Raw genomic sequence first — 21,849 nt, forward strand, 5'->3', positions numbered from 1 at the left:
AAGCCGTAACCTGCCCCTTCGGTCTCAAAAGTATAGAAGATGTACCGTGGATTTACATGGATGTGGAGCACCAGCAAGTCCTTCCTGCAGCCTGGCCAAGGGGGGCCCATTGGTGTAGATGGCCAGAGGGCTGCAGAATAATCTTCCTGAACACATGTGACTAAAGGCTGCTTTCCCTTTTCTTTTTAATTTTAATTTTTTAATTTAAGTATACTTGATTTACGATGTTATTTATTTATTTATTTATTTGGCCATGCCACGCAGCTTGTGGGTTAGCTCCCCGTCCAGGGATTGAACCCGGGTCAAGGCAGTGAAAGCGCCGAGTCCTAACCACTGGACCACCAGGGAATTCCCGTGTTATCTTATTTTTTTAAATCCCATTCTTTTGGGTGGGATTATAACCCTGTCCTGATAATAAATAGCACAGGAGATTGGCAAATGCAGAAAGAGGGCTGAGGCCACGCTTCAGTTGGCTGGTGAGACCCTCACTCTACCACTAATGGCCTCAAACAGAACAAAGATGCCAAGGATGGCACCTTCTTTCCCCCACCCCACCCCGGAGAAATATTTTATTCTGAACTGAAAAGTTGAGTTCTGGCCAAGGACGGCACTTTTTAACCACCAACAGCCCCAGAAGGTTCTGAGAGCATGGCTGAAGTTCAGAAGCCAGATTGTTTTTGTCTCCTTTTCCTGGTGTTGAGGCTGGCAAATGAATATAATGAAGCCGTAAGAGTCACAGATTCACATTTGTTAAGAGGCCAAAAAAGCCCTTTCTCTCTTCAGATTCTGGGTGGCATGGAAATAAGTAAAATTATTTTGAAAGTTTGTTCAAGTTGTCTTTTTGAGATTTCGAAGCAAATTCTACATCATGAGGAAGGCAGCCTAAAAGATTTCAAGGGGCCCAGTATCCAGACCTTCTGACCATCTCCCCTCTCAATACCTCCCAGCCTTAGAACAGCTGCCCATTCGCAGAGCTCCCTCCGATGCCATTCATGTGCTCCTCTGGGAGCGGCTGGGGCCCAGAAAGGAACACGGACTCCCCTGGGGTCCCAGGGAGCAACGGAGCCAGGACTTGAACCAGTCTCTTCTGATTTTCCATTGGACCCACCTGTTGCAGGTACTGCTGGTCCCGGACAACCCCTCTGACAAGTCACCGCTTGTAGCAAAGAACAGACCTCCCCAGCTCTGCTTTCCTTCTGCACAATCACACCACACAGCACGAGTCGGCACCTCCGAACACGGGAAACCATTTGGTAAGACACGAGTATTAAAAAAATAAGCTGCGTGACATTTATTTTGTCTTGTTAACATTAATATCTGTAGAAACATTTTTATTGTCAGTATAAAAATTAACAGGCTTTATTAAATACTTTCTCCAATTTCATAGCATGTTAAAAATCAGTGTCATCTCCATTCATGCTGCATGGCTACAGCACAGTGAGTAGGTGTTTCGAAAGCAAAACACAGCACTTTCATACAGAACGGACAGCGTGGCAGTATTCTGACGCTGGCATGACGTGGGATTCTTTTGGTGAGGTCCTGCTAGGCGGAAGCAATCCCTTAAAAAGGTGGAAGGATCCCCAAACTATCAGCAGAACAACTCGGTGTTTCCATTTTCTTCGATGGGACATGAAGATTCTAAAAGGCTCCTCTGTCGCCAGTGAATCTGGAAGCCATTATGAAGATTCGCCGAAGACTACAGGCTAATCTGATCAACGTGCAACTCAGAGGCAGAAGGCCAGCTGCCGGCGAGCAGAACACTGCTAGCATCTCAGCGAAGGGCCCTCCTTGAGGAATGGACTAAGGCATCTTTTTAAGAGAACGGTGGTACCATGTGTCTTGGGGAGCCCAGTTCAACGTTGATGGGCCCAAAGACAGAGCTGCACCACAACAAAACGCCTTCTTATTAACGAGTTCTTGTTAACATGGGCCTTTAGGTGGTTTAAGAACAATCATCTGACAGCAGAGTTGAAACACAAGTAAGTCAGAACTTCCATTTTCCCCAAATCAGTCATAGTTTGTAAATATTTCTCTTTTCAAAGGATCTGATAACTAGTTAAGTCCAAGCAAGAGGTTAACTAGTCTGATGCGCTGCCGGCATAGAAATGCCACTTAAGTTACCAAAAAAAGCCAAAAAAACAAAAAAAAAACTATAAACAATTGTTTTGTATATTACCAATTCATTAATAAATTAATGTTACACCATTTTCCCTGAAAGCAAAAGTATTTTTCCACCTCTGCTCGGTGAAAATTAAGAAATTCTGTGTAAGAACAGCATTTAGCAAATAGCTATTTAAAAAAAAAAGAGAGAGAGAGAGAGAGAGAGACCAATTCTCTAGGTGCATTGGGACATCCATTTAAAATCAATACAAAAAATAATTCCTTGTAAATATATAATATATATTTATACATAATTTGAATATATTTACATACATCCAGCACCTATATACTGCAATTGTGCTCTATAAGTATGTGCTGACATATATTTTCTCCATTTATTACAAAATTCACAAGAAATGCAGAATGCACGTTTGCCTTGAGTCTGGCTGGTCCACAGCCAGTACCCACAGTGGGTCATCAGCACGTGATGGCCCATGGCGGTCCATCGCCCCAGAAACATACTTCTTCTCCTGGTGAAGATTACAAATTCTTTACACGTGTGCTGATTACTTTTCCAATTATTTACTCCTCTGATGCATATACACACACAAGCCAAGACAACAGGCTCCCAGAGGCAGGGCCTCCCTGCTCAGTACAGCTAGGTTCCTGGTGCCGCCCTGTTTGCGGACGGGGGACAAGCCCATTCATGTTTTAACACTGCCGTTTCTATGTGGATACTGAGGAAGGCAGGGTTCGTAAGGCATGGGGTCCGGAGAGAAAACAGAATCATCTCCCGAAGAGCAAGAACTCCTTGTGTCAGGGTAACTAGGTGAATACTGTTCAAGAGGCTGACTGAGGTCCAAGTATTCCTGAAAGAAGGGAAGAGAGACGTTTTATTTCATCTCGGGTCAGGATAACAAGGTGAATACGGTTCGAGAGGCTGACTGAGGTCCAAGTATTCCTGAAAGAAGCGAAGAGAAGACTTTTATTTCAAACGCAGGCTCTTGAGACGTTGATATGAGAGCTAGGACAACATGGGGCACCCCCAGCAGGTTGAGACCTGCCCTCCCCGGCTTCCACAAAGACCACCCTGAGACCCCAACTTTATCTCCTCTAGGGTGCCCTTCACTTTTCTTCTCAACCCATCTCAAATGAACTATTGGCAAGTCGGGAATGTTAACACCCAGCTGAGCAGTCACCTCGACGGGCACAGACCCAAGGACCTGCTTGTTAGACCACACGGTTCAAATCCGCACCCAGCAAAATGGAAAAAACGCAAGATGTTGTGGATGCCCGGGACCCCTTTCCATAGCTGAGACCATGAATATTTATTTCATGAATTACATTCTACTATTGTAGCTTCCAGGATAATTTAAGGGGAATATGTCTTCATTCCGCGGGTAATTTCACAGATGCAATTCATTACTCTCAGAAGCTCTCTGAGCTGAAAATGTAAACAGGTTCAGAAAAGGCTTGGATATACTCGTGTTCGTTACACCCACAGTGGACTGTTGAAGAACAGTTTAGGAAAATGCAGGTTGCGTTTTAAAGTTCGGAAGGTTGGAAATTCAAAAAGGGCTCTTCTGTGCCCTGAAGCATCCATCGGTGTTGCTGTCAGAAAGCCCACCCGATGGCCCCCAGATAACATTGCTTCCGACTTAAGACAGGGTGAGAGCTTACTGCCTGCTCTTGTGTGGCCCGTGAGCTAAGAACGGTTTTGAACATTTTGAAAGGGTTGGGAAAAAGATCAAAAGAAGAATAACATCTCATGGTATTAAAACTATGTAAAATAACAAAATTCACATTAAACTTAAATTTTAGGGTCCATCCAGTTTTATGTGAACACAGACATATTCATTTACACATCGTCCGTGGCTGCCTTCCTGCTACAACGGCAGAGTTGAGTTGTTGCTTACAGAAACCCACAAAGAGGCCCATAAAGCTGAAAGTTGACTGTCTGGCCCTTGACAGAAAAGGTCTGCAAACTATGAAAAGATTTCTAAACTGGGGAACTTCTGGGTATCACTGCCTCAACTGGGCTAGCATGTTGGGGTGCTTCTGCTCACACCCCCAAAAGCCAAGGAGAATACTATGACGCATGGTTTTGCTGAAGGGGGGCAAAAAGTGCAGACCACAGCACAACCAGCCTCAGTGTTATCAGAAAAGCGCCCACAGAATGTTGGCGACTATACATTTTAAAAGACAAAAAAAAAAAACACAAAACCCAAACCACCCCTGTAATTCATCACCAGGTTTGGCAAGGAAAAGAGTCCCCATCCAAGAATGGGGGATGTGTCAGTTCCAACAACATCAGCAGGAACTGCACAACTGGAAACAAACACGCCCACCACATCAAAAGAGAACTTTTTTGCTTACAATGATAAAAATGAAATTTTGTCCTAAATGGAACCAATTTTCTCCAGCATATGGTAATGATTTTCAGAAGGAAAGAAACTTCGATTTTTATATCCGTTAGACAATATGGCATTCTGCTTTTTAATTTTAGGATGCTAGATGTAAATTTCAGGGTGAAAATGGGCCCACTTTAAATGTAAATATATAAATAAACAGCATAGAGCATGGACACAGGATCATTAAGATGGAACTTTAGTGCTTTCCCAGTTTCTAACTGAAGCCATAAATGTTCAGATCTGATAGGGAAAAAAGAAAAAAAAAAACTAGGGATATCAGTGGATTCCAAGTCTAGGGTTAAAGGAACTTATACTAGAAACAACAATTTTGGCAGGAGAAGAAAGTTGGGTTGTTTTTTTTTTCCCCTTGAACTGTTCCTTTCAACTTCTGAAGGTCAGCTGTATTCATTTAAATGCAATCTCTCCCTTTATCAGCTACAGTCAGACGCACAGATAATATTGCTGGCTTAAGGCTTCAAATCACAACATTTGATTATTCTTTTAAAAAAATCAGCCTGACACTATTAAATGCATTATTTTAAAATAAAGGTATTCTTTTCCTTCTAAAATATTTAGGCAATTTTAACCTTTTTTTGCTGTTATTGAGACAATTGTAGGGTCCCCCCCCGCCCCGCCACTGTTTGGAGAAACACTATTCTACATCCTCATTAAATATCTCTAATTCATCCGCTAACAAGTTCTCCCTATTGTGGGGTTTTTCTGGCCTTGATGGGTTTATCATCTTTCCTGCTCAGACCACTTTGTTTCCACAACCAGAGATGACTCTGCATGGCGAAGGAGCCACTGACATGGCCGAGTGTGGACAATGAGTGACAAAAGAGGGTTTCTTTTGTTGATATAGATTATATTTTCTAGAAAATAAATATTTTAACAAAAGGTATGAATTTTCACTTAAAGATCCTGTAAGTCACTCATTAAAGGAAACTCTGTGTACATTTACGCTGTGACCAGGCAGGGCCGCATCATTATATAGAAGCTGGAATGTGTTATATAGAAGCTGTGTCATGTGTTATATAGAAGCTGGAATGGCACAACTTCAATGCATCCCATCAAGCTCATCAGTAACGGACCATCAGCAGCCCTCACCCTAATGACCAGGGCAAGGGATCCAACCAGCACAGAAACCCCAGCTCCTTCCCACGCAAACCCAAACACTGCAGTCGGACACTTCTTTCCTCTCCCCATCCTCCTACATATACGCACCCTGGACCCACCGCCCACATGCCACAGCGAGGGGCAGCCTCAGGTGGGGTCCTCTGCCTCTGGTTTTGTGAGACAGAACTCTCAAGACGTAGTTCTGAGAAAAGTCAGGATTTGGGAGGAACACATAGGTTCACTCTGTCTGACCCCTGTGGAACAAGGATAAACTGTACCCCAGAGTCCAATAGGGGAGGCTACATTTCAAAAACTGTGCTGGTCTCCCAAGCAAGGACCCTGGGCTTCTGGAAGGAGGTTCTTACCTCATTGGTTGTGAGTGTGAGAATTCGATCCAAGTCTTCTACCAACTGCTTGAAGGTGGGTCTCTGTGAGGGCACCGCATGCCAGCAGTCTCTCATCATCATATACCTGGAAGAGATGGGTTTCCTTGGTGAATTAATTCCCTAAGTACTAGGGGGCATGGCTATAAGCCAGTTTTAATAGTCAATATGGAGAGATGTCCTCAATTATGAAAATGTATCAGAACTTCCCTAGCAACTAAATTAGGGGGTGGTGATCCACCTTGCCAAAAGAGGCACTGCTTAATTCCTCTGAAAAGCGCTTTGATTTACAAAAACATCACGTTAACCAAAATGTTTTAGGAAGGTATATATGCCATCAAAAAAGACACTTCCATGTGTTTTCACGGCTGACTTCTGGTATCCCTGTGGCAGTGACTTATAATAGGGTATCACATTTCCACGGCACTTTTGGACACTGTGGGAAGAGCCCTATAGGAGCAGGCGGGAATCTGGTCTTCCCTCCCCACAGGCCCCTGCCTGGACCAAAGCTGCTCTACTGTTATCTGCCTGACACTCTGAACAAAGGTTCCTCAGTTTTAAAAAACTGAAGTTTGAAAACTACAACTTTAAGGCAAGGTTCTTATGAAATAATCTGCTGTCACTGGGCTGTACCTTCACTTCCTGATTAACTCTTGGATAGGCCTAGGTTCCCAGGCCTTATCTTGATGATGGGTTCCGACAGACCCTCTAAGGCAGCAAAAGCACCAGGAATGACAGGGAACACAATAAAACACAAGAGGGAAGAGATATGGGGACATATGTACATGTATAGCTGATTCACTTTGTTATAAAGCAGAAACTAACGCACCATTGTAAAGCAATTATACTCCAATAAAGATGTTAAAATAAATAAATAAATAAATAAATAAATGCCTTTATATAACATACTATAAAATGTGGCCATTCATCAGATGTCCACTGTACACCAAAAAGCACTCATGGGATTACTGATATAAAATCCCGTGAAACGATACCCAAGAGACCACGGTCTCTGGGACAATCCCTCTTCTTAGTCAATTCTGGGGGTTGGGAGGAGAGACTCCTTTCCAAAGCACTGACTTTACTGCACAAGACCCATGTCACCAACACAATGTAATTCCACTTAAAGTGCGGGGTAGGTTTTGCTAGAAACCAGCTCATGGTTTTAGAGTCAGATCGGGTACTCTAAGGATGGCAACTGGACAAGTTTTTAATTCTCTGCACTAAAATATGGGTAAAATATAGGTAACCAGACGCTAGTTCATTCGCCCCGAGGAATGTGGTTGAGGTCCATCTATAATAGCAATTTTCAATGGTCACAAAGAGGCTGCAGAAGCACCCATTCTCCACTCGCTGTGCAGGGGCCAGGCACAACCCATGAGGAAAGGGGGCAGCCCCACGGCTTTTGAGCTTGTGTATGTGGGAAGCCTGATGTACCTTCCTGTCACTTTGACAACAGCAAGGCACAGTACAGTGGCCCAGGAAGATCACCGGGCTCGCTGTGTGAAGCCAGGAGCCCTCGGCCGGGCAGCCCGACACCCTCTGTGGTTTAAAGCTCGCTCCATACACCTCAGAAGGATGCTCTTTCTTTTGGACAGTCAGGGCTGTCCATGGAGCTTTCTATCTCAGTTCCAGGATTGGGCCCAGAAAGTTTCAGCAATTCTTCTTCTTAGGACATGTTTAAAAAACCAGGGGCCTTAGAAAACCAAAGTATCCAGGAGAAGCGTCACTGGCGGGCAGGGGCTCCTGGGGCATCGGGAGAGACGACGGCCCTTACAGTTCATTGGTGCAGTTTGCTGGCTTATCCATCCTGTGCCCTTCCTTAAGCAGCTTAAAAAGTTCCTCCACGGGAATCCCTGGGTAGGGCGAGCCCCCTAAAGTGAAGATCTCCCACATTAACACCCCGAAGGACCAGCTGCAAAGAAGGGAGAAAACAGCATTAGTAATCCATCTGAATCACAGAGACCTAAACACGCCCAGTTAAGAAAATAAACGCCCACTTACTTCTTACATTCAAAGACAATTGACCCGGGCCCTCCTACAGTTCATCCAACTTGCCCCTTCCTGCCCCCAAAGAGCATCCCCAGATGACAACGAGAGGCTATTCGGATGGAATTTTCCATCCACAGACAAGTGATAGTAAACCCTCACTCTTTTGGGGGGCAGAGGGGAGGGTGGAGATTTGGGGTTTTTTTCCTCCTTCCATCACTCTCAAATAAAACTCTTTGTCTTAATGCAGTGTTATAAACATGAACTTCTAAACTGCAAAGCTCTTTATGCTCCTGTCCAGCTCTTCCACCGGCCTACGTGCCTGAGCCCAGGGCTGTGACCTACAGTATGAGCAGTTGACAGACTAAGGCCAGCATGCTGATTCTGAGAGGTAACAGCTGCCCAAGGTGGCCAGTGGACCATCCGAGCGCACAAAAGTTTCCCGACTTACTAAGGTCATGAAGGGAGTTAGCGCCGGGCTGGGATTAGGATGGAGGAGCCCTGTGCCCCAGACAAACTTCATACGACAGAAAGTGAAAACATCTCACAGGGCACAATTTATTCCTGACCGTGCGGAGACCCACAGTTGGATCCGGAGCCTTGATCAAGAGACTCACAATTCCTGAGCTAATCAGGCCGAGAATCCTGCATTTACCTAGGTCACTGGAAATACACCCTCACTGATTCTGTTGAGTTTCAGAAATGAAACTGCCTTTGGTTTTGTGCAGAGCGAGAAGAGCAGCACAATCCAGGCAGTGTGCTCACTGCAGAACTGGGAATCGTAACACTTTCCTTCTAGAACTGCTGAACACGACCAGTGGCTATAGCATGGGATCCATGCCTGCCCCAGAAATCTTCCCACCCACACAAACAAGAGTAGCTCAACTGATTTTTTAATTCATAAGAACTTGCAAAAAATAGAACAGAGAGAGACCCTCTGTACCTTTCACCCAGTTTCTCACAATGGTAACATCTTTCGACCACATTTCCAAAGCTGGAATTCTAAAATACCAGTTGGAGCCTGGCCCTAATAATATTTTTAAGTGTATCACAATAGAAATATTGTATAGTTTGCACTCTATTTCTGTAACATTATCAAGGATGCTAAGACAAGATCAGAATTTTTTCAACGCATAAACAGGGAGCAAGCAGGCCCTGTCGAGATCATCCCAGTGGACCGTGTCCCAACCAGCTTTCCCCTATGAGGACAAACCTAGGACGGGGAAAACAGGACAAACTACTCTCAAGTAGGAAAAGTTTAAGGGCGCGAAGAACATGCCAACAGCTTGGCAAATTAGATAGTAGCTTTGTACTTGCACATCCGTGAATTAGTTCAAGGGGGAGAACTTCCGCTCTGGCAGGAGCAGGTTAGTGGTTCCACCTCCTGTGCGCTTTGAAGCCGGGCAGATTAGTAACAGAGCATTGGTTACCAGCCTACCATAAAATCCATCCTTTCTAAGGCCAGCTCCTGCACCTTCTCTGCATGTGTGAAATGCAGCAGGGACCAAAGAATGAAGGAAGGCAAAGAATGTACGAGATTTTTACAACCCAGCCCGAGGGAAAAGGCAGAGACAAGGGATTTACTTACACATCACTCTGATGGGTGTACACTCTATCGAAAAGGGCTTCGGGAGCCATCCACTTGACTGGAAGTCGGCCCTGCAAGTGTAGAAGAAATGTACAAACCAATATATTAAAACCGATTTATTTTAGCAGGTTCAACCCGGCTGTGCCCTGTTTATTTTAAGAGCTGACACTCTAATGGTTTTTGCTGGACAGTCATTAGCGCAGAAATAAGCTCCAACTGGGACTACACAGAGCGTGGGAGATGCACAGATTTGGACACGTTAATAAAATGTCGTTCCCTTGGATTCTCATGATCATCTATCTCCCTAGCAGGCAGACACACCCTGACCAACTCCTAGGTGAAAATTAACCCAGAAACTCCCAGGCTCTAACCTTTGCTAGGAAAGTTCTTGACAAGGAGCCTTACGAAGATTCTTGCTGCTGGTTATTCTGTATATAAGACCGATTCACGTTTACCAAGAGTATCTTAACTGTAGTCTAAATGTGCTTATTGAGGAGTTTGTAAAGAGTAAGGCAAAAGAACAGGAATAAAAAGGCACTGGTCCTTCTAGCTCTGAGCAACATCTTTCACCTGGAACATTCCGTGCCACCTCTCCACCCCTTCCCACTTCATCACTGCCACAACTTACATTTGTGGTCTTTTTGTAGTAGTCTATATTGTTGATATCTCTGGCCAGTCCAAAGTCAGCTATTTTCATCACATTGTTTTCTGTTACCAAAACATTTCTGGCAGCTAAATCTCGATGAATGCACTGAAATCGAGAAAGAACTCATTTCAGAATGCTACAAGAATAAAAAGGTAACGTACGCACTTCTTATAATGCAGAGAGAAAATACATCTTAGGTCAAAAATTGGTATTTCTTTTCTAATTAAAATAAAAGACCAAGGCCCCAACTATTTCAAAGAGCAAAGGTAGATAAGAAAACACATGCCCTTTTATCTGCAGTTGACTGGCATCCTTCGTATTATGAACACCTAAATGACCTCTTTTAATGCCACAATTATTTCCTCCTCTGCAGTTCCGGACACTGTTCCTTTCTTGCTCATTTTTTTTTTCTTTTTCGGTACGTGGGCCTCTCACTGCTGCAGCCTCTCCCGTTGCGGAGCACAGGCTCCAGACGTGCAGCCTCAGCGGCCATGGCTCACGGGCCCAGCTGCTCCGCGGCATGTGGGATCCTCCCAGACCGGGACATGAACCCGTGTCCCCTGCATCGGCAGGCGGACTCTCAACCACTGCGCCACCAGGGAAGCCCTCTTGCTCATTTTTGAAACCGTCCCCCCGCTGAGTTCTAAACCCACCCCTTCTCTTGGTTCACTCTCTTTCTCTCTCCCTGATCCCTCAGATTCCTTGGCTTTAGCTTCTCTCTCCCTCAAAATAGAGGACCTGTCCCATTACTTTTGTATATTTCTACATATCCACATGGCTTCCATTCTTAGATACATACAGAAGATATGCAAATTCCTATCTCTAACCTGACCTCTCTCCTGGGATCCAGATTCTCATTTTCAATAGGACATTTCCACACTGACATCCCTTTGGCACTTTTAAATTCAAGGTCTCTACTCTATTCTTATTTTCTTGGTCTTTTTCGTATACACCTGAGATATATACACCAGAATTCTTTAAACACTCCTCCCAAGTTCTTTTGATTTCAAACCCCAAATGCCTCTCCAATTTGTCCACCCGGCTCCGTTCCCACTGCTAAGCCCTTAGTCCAGAGTCTCATCACCCTTCCAACAGGTCTCCGTGCTTCAAACTCAGCACTATTGCATCTTCTCTGCTTCCCTCATATTATGTTTCTGAAGGAGCTGATCACATCTGTTCTAGGCTTATATGAAGGCCAATGCCTGTCTATTCATATTCTCTGTCCAGTTCTCACCCAACACCTGGTCCCCACACGGGGCCCAACCTATGTCTGCCACATACACGGGGGCCAGATGCTGAGATGCTCACTACAGGGCAGCCGATTTATGGTTCCGATACTAACTCTTTGGTCTCAGAAAGCTCTAGTCGTTATCACTTCTATGTTTCCTTTCTACAAATGATATGTTTTTGTAAGCTGTTAAAAGTGTTTTAGCTGTACTTTAATACACCAAGATTTTACCAGGATACATGGTAATTAGGGTCTCAAATCATCACCTCTTAGTTTTCGAAATGGTAAGGTATAAAGAAGTGGGCAGGGCTTCCCTGGTGGCACAGTGGTTGGGGGTTCGCCTGCCGATGCAGGGGACACGGGTTCGTGCCCCGGTCTGGGAAGATCCCACATGCCACGGAGCGGCTGGGCCCGTGAGCCATGGCCACTGAGCCTGCGCGTCCGGAGCCTGTGCTCCGCAACGGGAGAGGCCACAGCAGTGAGAGGCCTGCGCACCGCCAAAAAAAAAAAAAGAAGTGACCAAACATCCCTAACAAGCACTTTTACACAGGTTCTAGGCAAAGGCTAACTATTATATGAAGGAGAGAGTCTTATCAACCGATCTGACATGGGTGAAATGGGGCTGATTTGAGATTGATACTCCACAACATGGCCCATTGAAAAAGAAGCAGACCAAACTCTCTCTGAAGAATAAATGAGGGATAATTTTTTTCTGCCCACCCTTCAACTATTCCTTGTTTTTAATCTGCTTCTGTGGCCCCCTGGATGGGCTAAGATCATTGAAGGGAAGGCAGGAGAGCACCACAGGCATGCCTGTGCCCGGCCAGAATGGAAGCAGGAAATGTGAGAGCTCCCAGAAGCTGCCCAGGGATCCAGCTGGGGCGGGAGCTGTGTTCCTGGTTTTGGAGGCCTCTTCAAATTGAACTTCCAAGCCCTGGGCCAAACTCTCCCAGTGGTGTGCTCCCTGCCGACACAACTCTGTGAGTTTGGCAAGCTGTGTGGTCAGAAGAATCTGACTCCCTGTGCGTGGGGCTCTGACCACACATAAGGGCTCAACTCAGAGTCACTACGGCAGCGACCCCCATTTTCTCCAAGAGAGCCAGAACTCAGCACCAACCTCCCGCATCCCAGGGTGCTAGGAAACACCAAAGCTCACCCTCTGGGCTGAACAAGAAGAGACTTGGAACCAATACCAAGAAAAAGAAAATAATCAAAGTAAAGCCAAATTCCCATCATCTGCAGAAATCTGAGTTATTCTCCAGTGCAAAGAGCTGACCATTTTACATAACTAGGGCTCTCGGACTGTTTGGTGTTCCATTTCTTCAATAAACAAAGGTCAACAGGTCGCTAAGGGAAGGAAAACTAACACCTCTATGATGCTGACAGTGTGCTGGGTGCCTCTGCACAGCTGATCACATTAAATTCCCACAGCAGCCTATGAGATGGGTATTATTATAGCCATTTTACAGATGGGGAAGTTAGAGTTTGCTAAAAAAAGAAAAGACAAACAAACAAAAACAAAAATAGCCGCTCGGGCTTCCCTGGTGGCGCAGTGGTTGAGAGCCCGCCTGCTGATGCAGGGGACACGGGTTCGTGCCCCGGTTTGGGAAGATCCCACATGCCGCGGAGCGGCTGGGTCCGTGCGCCATGGCCGCTGAGCCTGCGCATCCGGAGCCTGTGCTCCGCAACGGGAGAGGCCACAGCAGTGAGAAGCCCTCGTACCACAAAAAAAAAAAAAAAAAAAAAAAACAGCCGCTCAAGTTTAACACCTTGGAGGTTTAACTGGCCTTAGGATTTTGTAAAAAAGAAAAATTAGTGTACTTTGCACTGAAAATAGAAAGGCTTCCATAACTGGTAGAAGGCTCAAATCCCACAGCACCTAATTGTACTACTGTACACATCATGGAGTTTCTTAACTTGTCCACCCCCAGCGTCCCCAGGTCAAGGGCAGGACTCCAGGTTCATCTCTACATTCCCAGCACAGAACCTGACCCAGTAAACGGCCATTGAGCTGAATTCCTAATTACACTCCATCAGCAATGAACCAGATGTCTCACCCAACAGTTCCTCAGGCAGGTCTCTAACAAACTTATCGCCATCCACCGGGAGGGAATGGGTGTGACGGGGCTGACCTGTCCCCTGCTTCTTCATTTTCCACTGTCAGGAATAAGCCCTCCATTTTTGGAAGCAGGCTCCACTCGGGGGACCGTTCTTAAGATCTTGGTCTAGAACCTGCTTCAAACCTGTTCTAGGTCCTTAATTGCCGGTGGCCTTCAGCAAAGAGCTTTGGAAACACAACTACAAAGCCTCAGGAAACAGGACTCCGTCCCCTCTACCCCACCCTGGGTTAGCAAACAAAACCCCAACACAGGGCATCTCAATGGTCCTCTTCTTGGTCCAGGGAGGCAGGGAATACCTGAGAGCAGGATAGGTGGGTAGAGAACAAAAAGGCCAGGTCTGGGACCAGCCACTTTCCTCTCCAGGCTGATGAGTCCCCAGCTCAGAAAGGAGGACAGTGACTCCCTCATACCTGGGCTCGCTCAAAGCTTTCCTGGCACTTCCAAACACTCCCCTGCATCCTTATCCATAAGATGGGGATTTAAACACACCTGTTTCTGTGTTGTTCTGGGGTTATGCACGATACTGTATGTAAAATGCTTGCTCCATGCCTGGCAGACATTAAGCTCTCACAAAGTGGTAGTGATTAGTAATAATGATCATTATTATTATTACAATACTATTAAGAAGGGCATTTTCAGTTTGTCATTCTAAAATGTATCCTTTTCCCCATTTTGCCAAGTTCACCTGATTCTTAGTTCTCTCTCCACCACACCAAGCAGCTCCAAAGCAGGAAGGATCTCGTCCTCGGCTGTAGGGGGTGGTGGGGACCCACCACTGCTCCACAAGCCAGACTCCACCAGCTCCTTTCTCCTATTCCACCTTCCTGAGACTCCTCCCAGGGCCTCTGTGAACCACATTCTGGGTTCCCTCCTCCCTCTCTGACCCTCTCTGACCATGTCTCCTCCGTCTTTTCCTGTGCTTTCAGCCCATCTCTAGATTTGAGAGTTTTCTCAGGGTTTGACTCCAGGCTTCTGTTCCCCCTCTTCTCTGTCTCTCCCCAACCTCCCCACCCAAGGAAAACCCATCCATTCCCATGGCTTGAAACTACACTTCCTTCACTGGCTCCGGTGTCTAGCCCAGCCTTCAGAGCTGAGCTTCAGCCCGCAGCTTCCTGGTTGACATCTGCCCTTGAATGACCCTCAGACATGTTCAAAACGTACCTTGGATTTCCCACCAGAATCTATCCCTGCCACCGCCCCATGCCCCCATCTTCCTCATCCTGATTAAGCTGCACCACCATCCAGTTTCTCAAGCTGGAAATCCAGGAGTCAGTCTTGATTCCTCTTTTTCTCCCTCTTATAGCTACTCAATCCATTAACTGTCCTGATAGCAAAATATATCCCAAAGCAACCTACTTCCCTGGTGTCTATCGGGGCCAATAAACCTCAGCCCAAACCATGGTCACAGGAGCCAGCTTTACAGCACAAACCTGATCAAAATCGCTCCCCCTAGGTGGCTTCCCCAGAGCCCAGAACACAGGGCAGAGTCCTTGCCTGAGGCTGTCAGGCCCTGACGCCCTAGAGGCTCCACACAGCCCGTCCCTCTGTGGGAGGGCTCGACCTTCACCTCCCCCTGCAACCTCCCAGGTCCCCCCTGTTCCTGACCTCACACCGTTGGTTTCCTCCACAGCATGGTCCTCAGCCTTTCACATGCCCACATTTATTGTTGATTTCACCCGCTGCCCCCCATAGTTCCTGCTCCAAGAGGCCAAGGACTATGTCCGTCCTGGTCACCTGGCCCAGGACACCAGGCATCCGAGTCAGGAACGCTCAGGAATGTTCGTTGAAGGATTAATAAAATGACCAGGCCAGTCTCCCACCACTTTGGATTAGGAGCAGCGCCCTGCTGAGTTCAAAAAATCCTTCCTCCCTCTCCCACACCAGGAGGACAGAGGGCGACCAGGACCAGAGGCTCAGGACAGGCAGCCTGCGGACAGGCTGCCTCCCCAGGGTTTTATTTAGCAATAGTTCCAAGCTACAGAAAAGGCGAAAGAGAACAACAGCTATCCAGGTTTGCCAGATTCACTTGTTATGCTTCCTTGCTCTTTCTCTCTATACCCTGTACACACACACACACACACACACACACACACACACGCGTTTTATGGCTGAACCACTTAAAAGTGAGCTGCAGACCTCATTAGCACATACCTCCCACCTTACACAAGACCTCTATCACCACCCCCAAATTTAACATTGAAACAGTCACATTATCTACTATCCAATCACTTTCACATTTCAATTGTTCATAAATGTCCTTTGTAAAAGCGGCAGCCCCACCTCCCATCCCTCCGGGATCACGCATGTACATTCAGTTGTCACGTCTCTTAAGCCTCCTTTAATCTGGAACCATCTCCCCAGCATTTTTTGTCTTTTGTGACACTGACATTTCGAAGCAATGTCTTGTCAAATGTCCCACATTCTAGATCTGATTGTTTCTTCCCGCCAGAGACTTGTCAGCTGGCAAAGTCCTCTGTGCACACGCACGTGTACACAATCGCACAACCCTGTTTCGGTTTCCTAAAATCTATACTTTGGGACATCTTACAGGAAAAAAAAAACTCTGACTCTCTTGAAAATAAAAAAAAACAAAAAAGAGAACATGTGGTGGCTCTGGCCGTGTTCCCGCACGGCTACGGACAGCAGGGGCTGAGGTGCGGCCACCGGTCCCCAAATCCCTACTCGGTGTGATGTGACAGGGGCTGCCTCGCTCACTCATGTGACTGGCATGGCCAGGACCCAGCCCAGGCCACAAGGGGACAGACGGTCCACGCCCACCAGAGGCTCTTACTTCTTTGGGGACCAGAGGAATCCCTGATGCTGCATTAAGCTCCAGCGCAGTTAGGAACTGACCCACCTCTGCCCAAGAAGGTAGCTGTGTACTTCCCCCCAAGCGTGGGCCAGGGAAGGGTGTCTTGGGCCGTCCACAATGCCCCAGGGGATATCTGGGCACCTGTCTAACTGCTTTCACAATAACTCAGATGTTTCAAGTCCACTGCGTGTGGCATGCTCGGAATGCAGGCGATTCACCTCAGGGGACCTGGCCAACTTCTAACCACAGAGGGTCACCCCGCCAAACGAGACAAAATAAATCCAGCGGATGCCCGGCACTCGATGTTACCAAAATATTCCTTCATTTGAGCTTTGTTCTTAGACTATTTAACGTCATTTCAAACTCAAAACCATGAAGACAACACCCGAAGTCCACGTCCCAAGACTCAATAACCACAAAACACATAAAGCCAAAAAATCCTCAGAATTAAAGGCAGCGCCCCCCTAACCCAACTGCTGTCCACCTGGAGAGCCGACTCCCTGGCAGACCACGGCCAGCCGTGCCTGCGAAAAGAGACATCTTTTCTGCTCATCTCTGTGGTGTCACTACTGGTTATGAGGCTTTGGCTTTTAAAGAGTTCATTAAACCCCAATGTGAATAACGCAAGACATAGTCTCCAGGTCGTGCAAGACAGGCAAGGGCTTGCTTCAGCAAACGAGCACGTCCCAGTGGTCTGTTTTCTTCAAAGACGTGTTTCACTGCAATCCACCCAACCAAGGAGAGAGGGAAGGACTCACTTTTTGGGAAGCCAAGTACTCCATGCCCCGGGCCAGCTGGTAGGTGCACGACACCAAGTCCTTGAACGTCATCTGCTCCTCGGGAACCCGGCTGATGTCATAGGAGTACTCCATCCCGGGCGGCCTCCGGGCACGGAGGTATTCCCGCAGGTTGCCCTTTGAGGCATATTCGACTATGACATAGAGCGGCCCTGTGGACGAGAACACAGGTTGGAGAGGCAGGGAAGCCCGGATCTGCCCTGGGGCAGCTCAGCAAAGGAGGTTTACTTATTCCAACCCAGTGCTTTATCATTTTTTTAAAAAATTTAAACCTACAGAAAGCACACACAGAAATAGAACACCTGCATTCTAATCTCCCCCAAATGACAACCAACGCTTGGTCGAGATAGACTCAACAGTCTTTAAGACATAAAACAGCGATACTACAGTGAGTGTCCTTTCCCTGTCTCGCCCAGCCTCTCACCTGCGCCCTCCTGGAAAGCAACAGCTACCAGAAATTTGGTCCTTGTAGTGCATTTTAACTATTTTACAGATACCTATGTATCAATAAACAATGTATTATTTTTAATCACATCAATGAGTAATAAAGACATAGCTTTGCACCATTCCCCCCCCCACACATATTATCTTTCTGGAAGCCAGTCAGGCTGATAAAAATAGATCTAGATCATTCCTTTTAACAGTTACATAGATTCTATCATATAAATACACATTTATTTCTCCATCCCCCTATGGGTTGTTTCCGGGTTTGGGCAATTGCAAACAGGGTGCAGCGAACACCGCTATGCACGTCTCTGTATATATACGTGCAGTAATTTCCCCATGGTATAGACGAGCCTGTTTTTGTGTGTAAATGTTACTGGCACACAACGTGGCCCATTCATTTCTGTATTGTCTGTGGCAGCTTTCTCACTGGGGCAGCAGAGATGGGTAGTTGCCACAAATCCGAAAATATTTACAATCACCCTTTACAGAAAAAGTCTCCTGACTCCTGGTATAGACCTCAAAGGGAAACTGCTGAGGCAAAGACAGGCATCTTCAAGTTCATTAATGATCATCAGACTGATTCGCAAAGTGCCACAGATCATCCATGAGAGAAGCCAGGAGTCTCGCTCCCCTGAGGAAGATAATGTGCCCCTTCCTATCTATCTCCCCTCTTTCAGGCCACTCGTGGGAGCTCAGCCACCTGGTACCCATAACAAGACATGGGTTCCTCAATCCCCACTTTAAGGGAAGAACTTGTCAACCAAAATGTAGGATCTTATTTGGAGAAATCTCTCTTAGCACTTACAAAACGAAAACATAAGGAGGCTGCCTTTTCCGAAAACCCTCCAGGTTATGCCCTAAAAACAGGAGGACGCTATAGGCTTTCCCATCCAGAGTCGCCCAATGCCCACCTTCCCGCCCCCAGAACCCAGGCACAGTCATAACGTCTTCTTTGTGTTCGTGGCCAGGAACACTTCCTGACGGGTTTTGTTTTTTTGTGTTTTTTTTGGCCACACCACATGGCTTGTGGGATTTTACTTATTTTTTTTACTTATTTACTTTCATTTATTTATTTTTGGCTGTGTTGTGTCTCCGTTGCTGTGCAGGCTTTATCTAGTTGTGGTGAGCGGGGGCTGCTCTTCGTTGTGGTGCGCGGGCTTCTCCTCGCGGTAGCTTCTCTTGTTGCGGAGCACAGGCTCCAGGCACGAGGGCTTCAGTAGTTGTGGCACGTGGGCTCAGTACTTGTGGCTCGCGAGCTCTAGAGCGCAGGCTCAGTCGTTGTGGCACACGGGCTTAGTTGCTCCGCGCGGCATGTGGGATCTTCCCGGACCAGGGCTCGAACCCGTGTCCCCTGCATTGGCAGGTGGATTCTTAACCACTGTGCCAGCAGGGAAGTCCCAGCTTGTGGGATCTTAGTTCCCTGACCAGGGATTGAACCCAGGCCCTAGGCAGTGAGAGCTCAGAGTCTTAACCACTGGACCGCCAGGGAATTCCCCCTGAGGGGGTTTTTAAGGAAAACTTTAAACATGCACTTGAGAGGCCCTAGGAGCAAGATCTAAGAGTCCATCCATTTTTAAAACGATGCTGACATTGAACCCTGGGTCATGTGGATGAAAGCTCTTTTCCCTCCTACTCACCATCCTGAGTACAGGCTCCGAGGAGATTTATGATGTTCTTGTGTTTCCCAATCATCTTCATCATCTCCATCTCTGACACCAGATCAGAAAGGTCCTTCTCTGTGGCATCATCTAGGAACATTAGGTAAATTACAGATCAGTTTCCTCTAACCCCTTGGTTGCTACTGTTAGTTGATGAAAATTTGGTTGATACAGCATGAAAGTCAATTTTAGAACCAGAAAAACTTTCCAGATCATCTCCCTCATCTTACTGGTGAAGCGGGAAGGGCCCAGCACTGCCCCGCTCCGTGTCGAATAGCTAATTTGGGGTCAAGAGGGTCAAAAGTCAGAACAAATATATAGGCCTTGGATGCCAAGGCCAAATCTTTTCCAGCAAACCTCACAAACATGGGGGCATTTTTCTCTATCGTGAAATAATTCCATCCTCTGGCAGACCTAAGGTATCTGAGAGAATCACATCAAACTTCATGGGGCCTGAAAGCAACTGTGAGGACTTCCGGGGAGGAAGAGGAAGAGGAGTCTGGGAGCATTTCACATCACTTCAGACTTTCTCTGCACCACGTGCTGCTAAGCTGAGCCCTCGCAGCCCACGGAGCATTCACAGATGGATTCAGAGGACACCCCGGACTGAGGACAAAAGTGCGTGTGTGCGCCTTCTACGGGCTTCGAAAGGGGCTGGGATTCCCCTCCTGAAAAGTTAAGGTTTTAAAAACCTCTGCTCCATAATTTCAAGCAAGAATGGCTTAGGTTCTGCATACACAGGCTCACAGTTAGCTTCCAAAGAGTGGCTAGATTCTGCTCCAGGTATCCCCCCTTTGAGCTAATTCAATATGGGGGAATCTGGGCTTACTAAAAAAAAATGAGGTAAGGGCATGGATAGAAGCCACGCTGCATAAAGCTTTTTAGCTTCACAAAAGGAAGAGCAACACAACTGCCTGGAGTGTAAAATCCACGCAGACTCACGTGGAGGGCTGAGCGCCTGCCCCTCGGATGCGGAGGCTCCACTGCGCTGACACTGTGGGGTCTCCTCTAAGCTCTGAGCCACCCACTGGCTGTAAAAACGGCCACGTCATAAGGGCTCTGTGGCTAATGTCCTTCTCCATCCTAAGGGAAGGCCAGCCTTGAAATAACCAGAGAAAGAGAACTCCCAGACCTCCTTCCCCTGAGCTCCGTAAACCGAATCAGAAGCTCTGTCCACAGAGACCGGGAGCCTGGGCCTTCCGCATACTCGGCCCTGGTACATGGCCAGGGGCTGTCGGGACGGCCGGTGGGAGCCCACAGCTCACTGCACCTGCCACTCACCAAGGCAAAGGCACAGGAGGCAGGCCCAGGCCATGCAGGATGCAGGCAGAGGGCTGGCTGCCTCTGTGGGTGGAGCTGAGACACGCAGGGTGCGAGAACGCAGTCCTCCCAGGCGTCACACCCCAAAGTGGGGAGCAGCTCAAAACACCCTAGTGTGCCTTGGGAGCCATTCAGATCCATAGCTAAAAAAACAAACAGAAAAAAAGCACCCAACACTTTTTTTTTTTTTTACTATTTCCACCTTGCTCCCTCCCCTCAGGGAGAGACGTGGTGACTATCCCACAAAAACCCATGAAAGAGGGCTTCCCTGGTGGCACAGTGGCTGGGAGTCCACCTGCCGATGCAGGGGACACGGGTTCGTGTCCCGGTCCGGGAAGATCCCACATGCCGCGGGGCGGCTGGGCCCGTGAGCCATGGCCGCTGAGCCTGCGCGTCCGGAGCCTGTGCTCCGCAACGGGAGAGGCCACAACAGTGACAGGCCCGCGTACCGCAAAAAAAACCAAAACAAAACAAAAAAAAAACAACCCATGAAAGTAAGAAAAAGCCTAGCCCCCAGGGCGTCCACAATGCGTGAGGCACCCCCCCCCACCATGTCCCGAGAACAGACCTCTCTCCTCCGGGACACGTGGGGAAAACTCAGCTTGGGGTGTCCTTTCTGAGATGCCTCCAACGGGATTTATAATGCAACCATTCCCTGTAACTGCTCTCATAAAAGAACACTGTGGGAGGATGAAGTTAATGGTTAAAAGTTCTTTAAGCTCCTTGGACGCAGGCATGAAGCAGGGTTGGAAGGTTAATGCAGAGACATTCAGGCTCCCACGAACGCCACTCGACGTTTACATCCCTGGGTAACGGCTCACGCGTCCCAGAAGGCTCTGGACCAGCACCAATCCGGTGAGTCCCCTTCCAGTTTCCCAAGCGACTCCCACAGACAACGTCATCCCTGCTTTGTTCCTCCTGCAAAGGAGCAAGTGTGTCCTCCTCTCCCTGAGCCTCCCTTCTTCCTCTAAAAAGGCCAATTTTCCTTCATTTGTAAATGAAGGTTTGGGTCCTGAATCCAACATACCAACACTCATCTAAATTAATCAATTCTACGTGAGTCGATACTTTCTAAGCACTTACAAATATAAAGGGAATGAGGCTGCCACTTTCCAATACAACTGGCTTTTCTTTTTTATAAGTGCACACAGCTCAAGATAAATAGTCTGTCCGAGACGCTGATTTATACTGAAAACTTCTCAACCCCTAGGTCAGCTATGTGCTCTCTAACCCC

At 47.2% G+C, this 21,849-nt stretch overlaps 1 protein-coding gene across 5 annotated transcripts in view; it reads right to left on the minus strand.

Annotated features, from left to right (window-relative positions):
* Positions 1–2,804: 2,804 nt before the first annotated feature.
* Positions 2,805–21,849, minus strand: part of FGFR2 (fibroblast growth factor receptor 2) — a gene marked incomplete at its 3' end in the record, with an annotated part of 102,463 nt that continues 83,418 nt past the window's right edge. For all 5 annotated transcript variants that reach the window (XM_079708450.1, XM_079708451.1, XM_079708448.1 and 2 more), the window contains 7 exons: positions 19,275–19,385; positions 17,152–17,342; positions 10,216–10,338; positions 9,588–9,658; positions 7,788–7,925; positions 5,993–6,098; positions 2,805–2,969 (listed from right to left, as the gene is read on the minus strand). In XM_079708450.1, coding sequence (XP_079564576.1) covers positions 2,805–2,969; positions 5,993–6,098; positions 7,788–7,925; positions 9,588–9,658; positions 10,216–10,338; positions 17,152–17,342; positions 19,275–19,385 — 905 coding nt within the window. The remainder of the gene's footprint in view (positions 2,970–5,992; positions 6,099–7,787; positions 7,926–9,587; positions 9,659–10,215; positions 10,339–17,151; positions 17,343–19,274; positions 19,386–21,849) is intronic.

The sequence above is a fragment of the Hyperoodon ampullatus genome, assembly GCF_949752795.1.
Source record: "Hyperoodon ampullatus genome assembly, chromosome: 1".
Lineage (NCBI taxonomy): Eukaryota > Metazoa > Chordata > Mammalia > Artiodactyla > Ziphiidae > Hyperoodon > Hyperoodon ampullatus.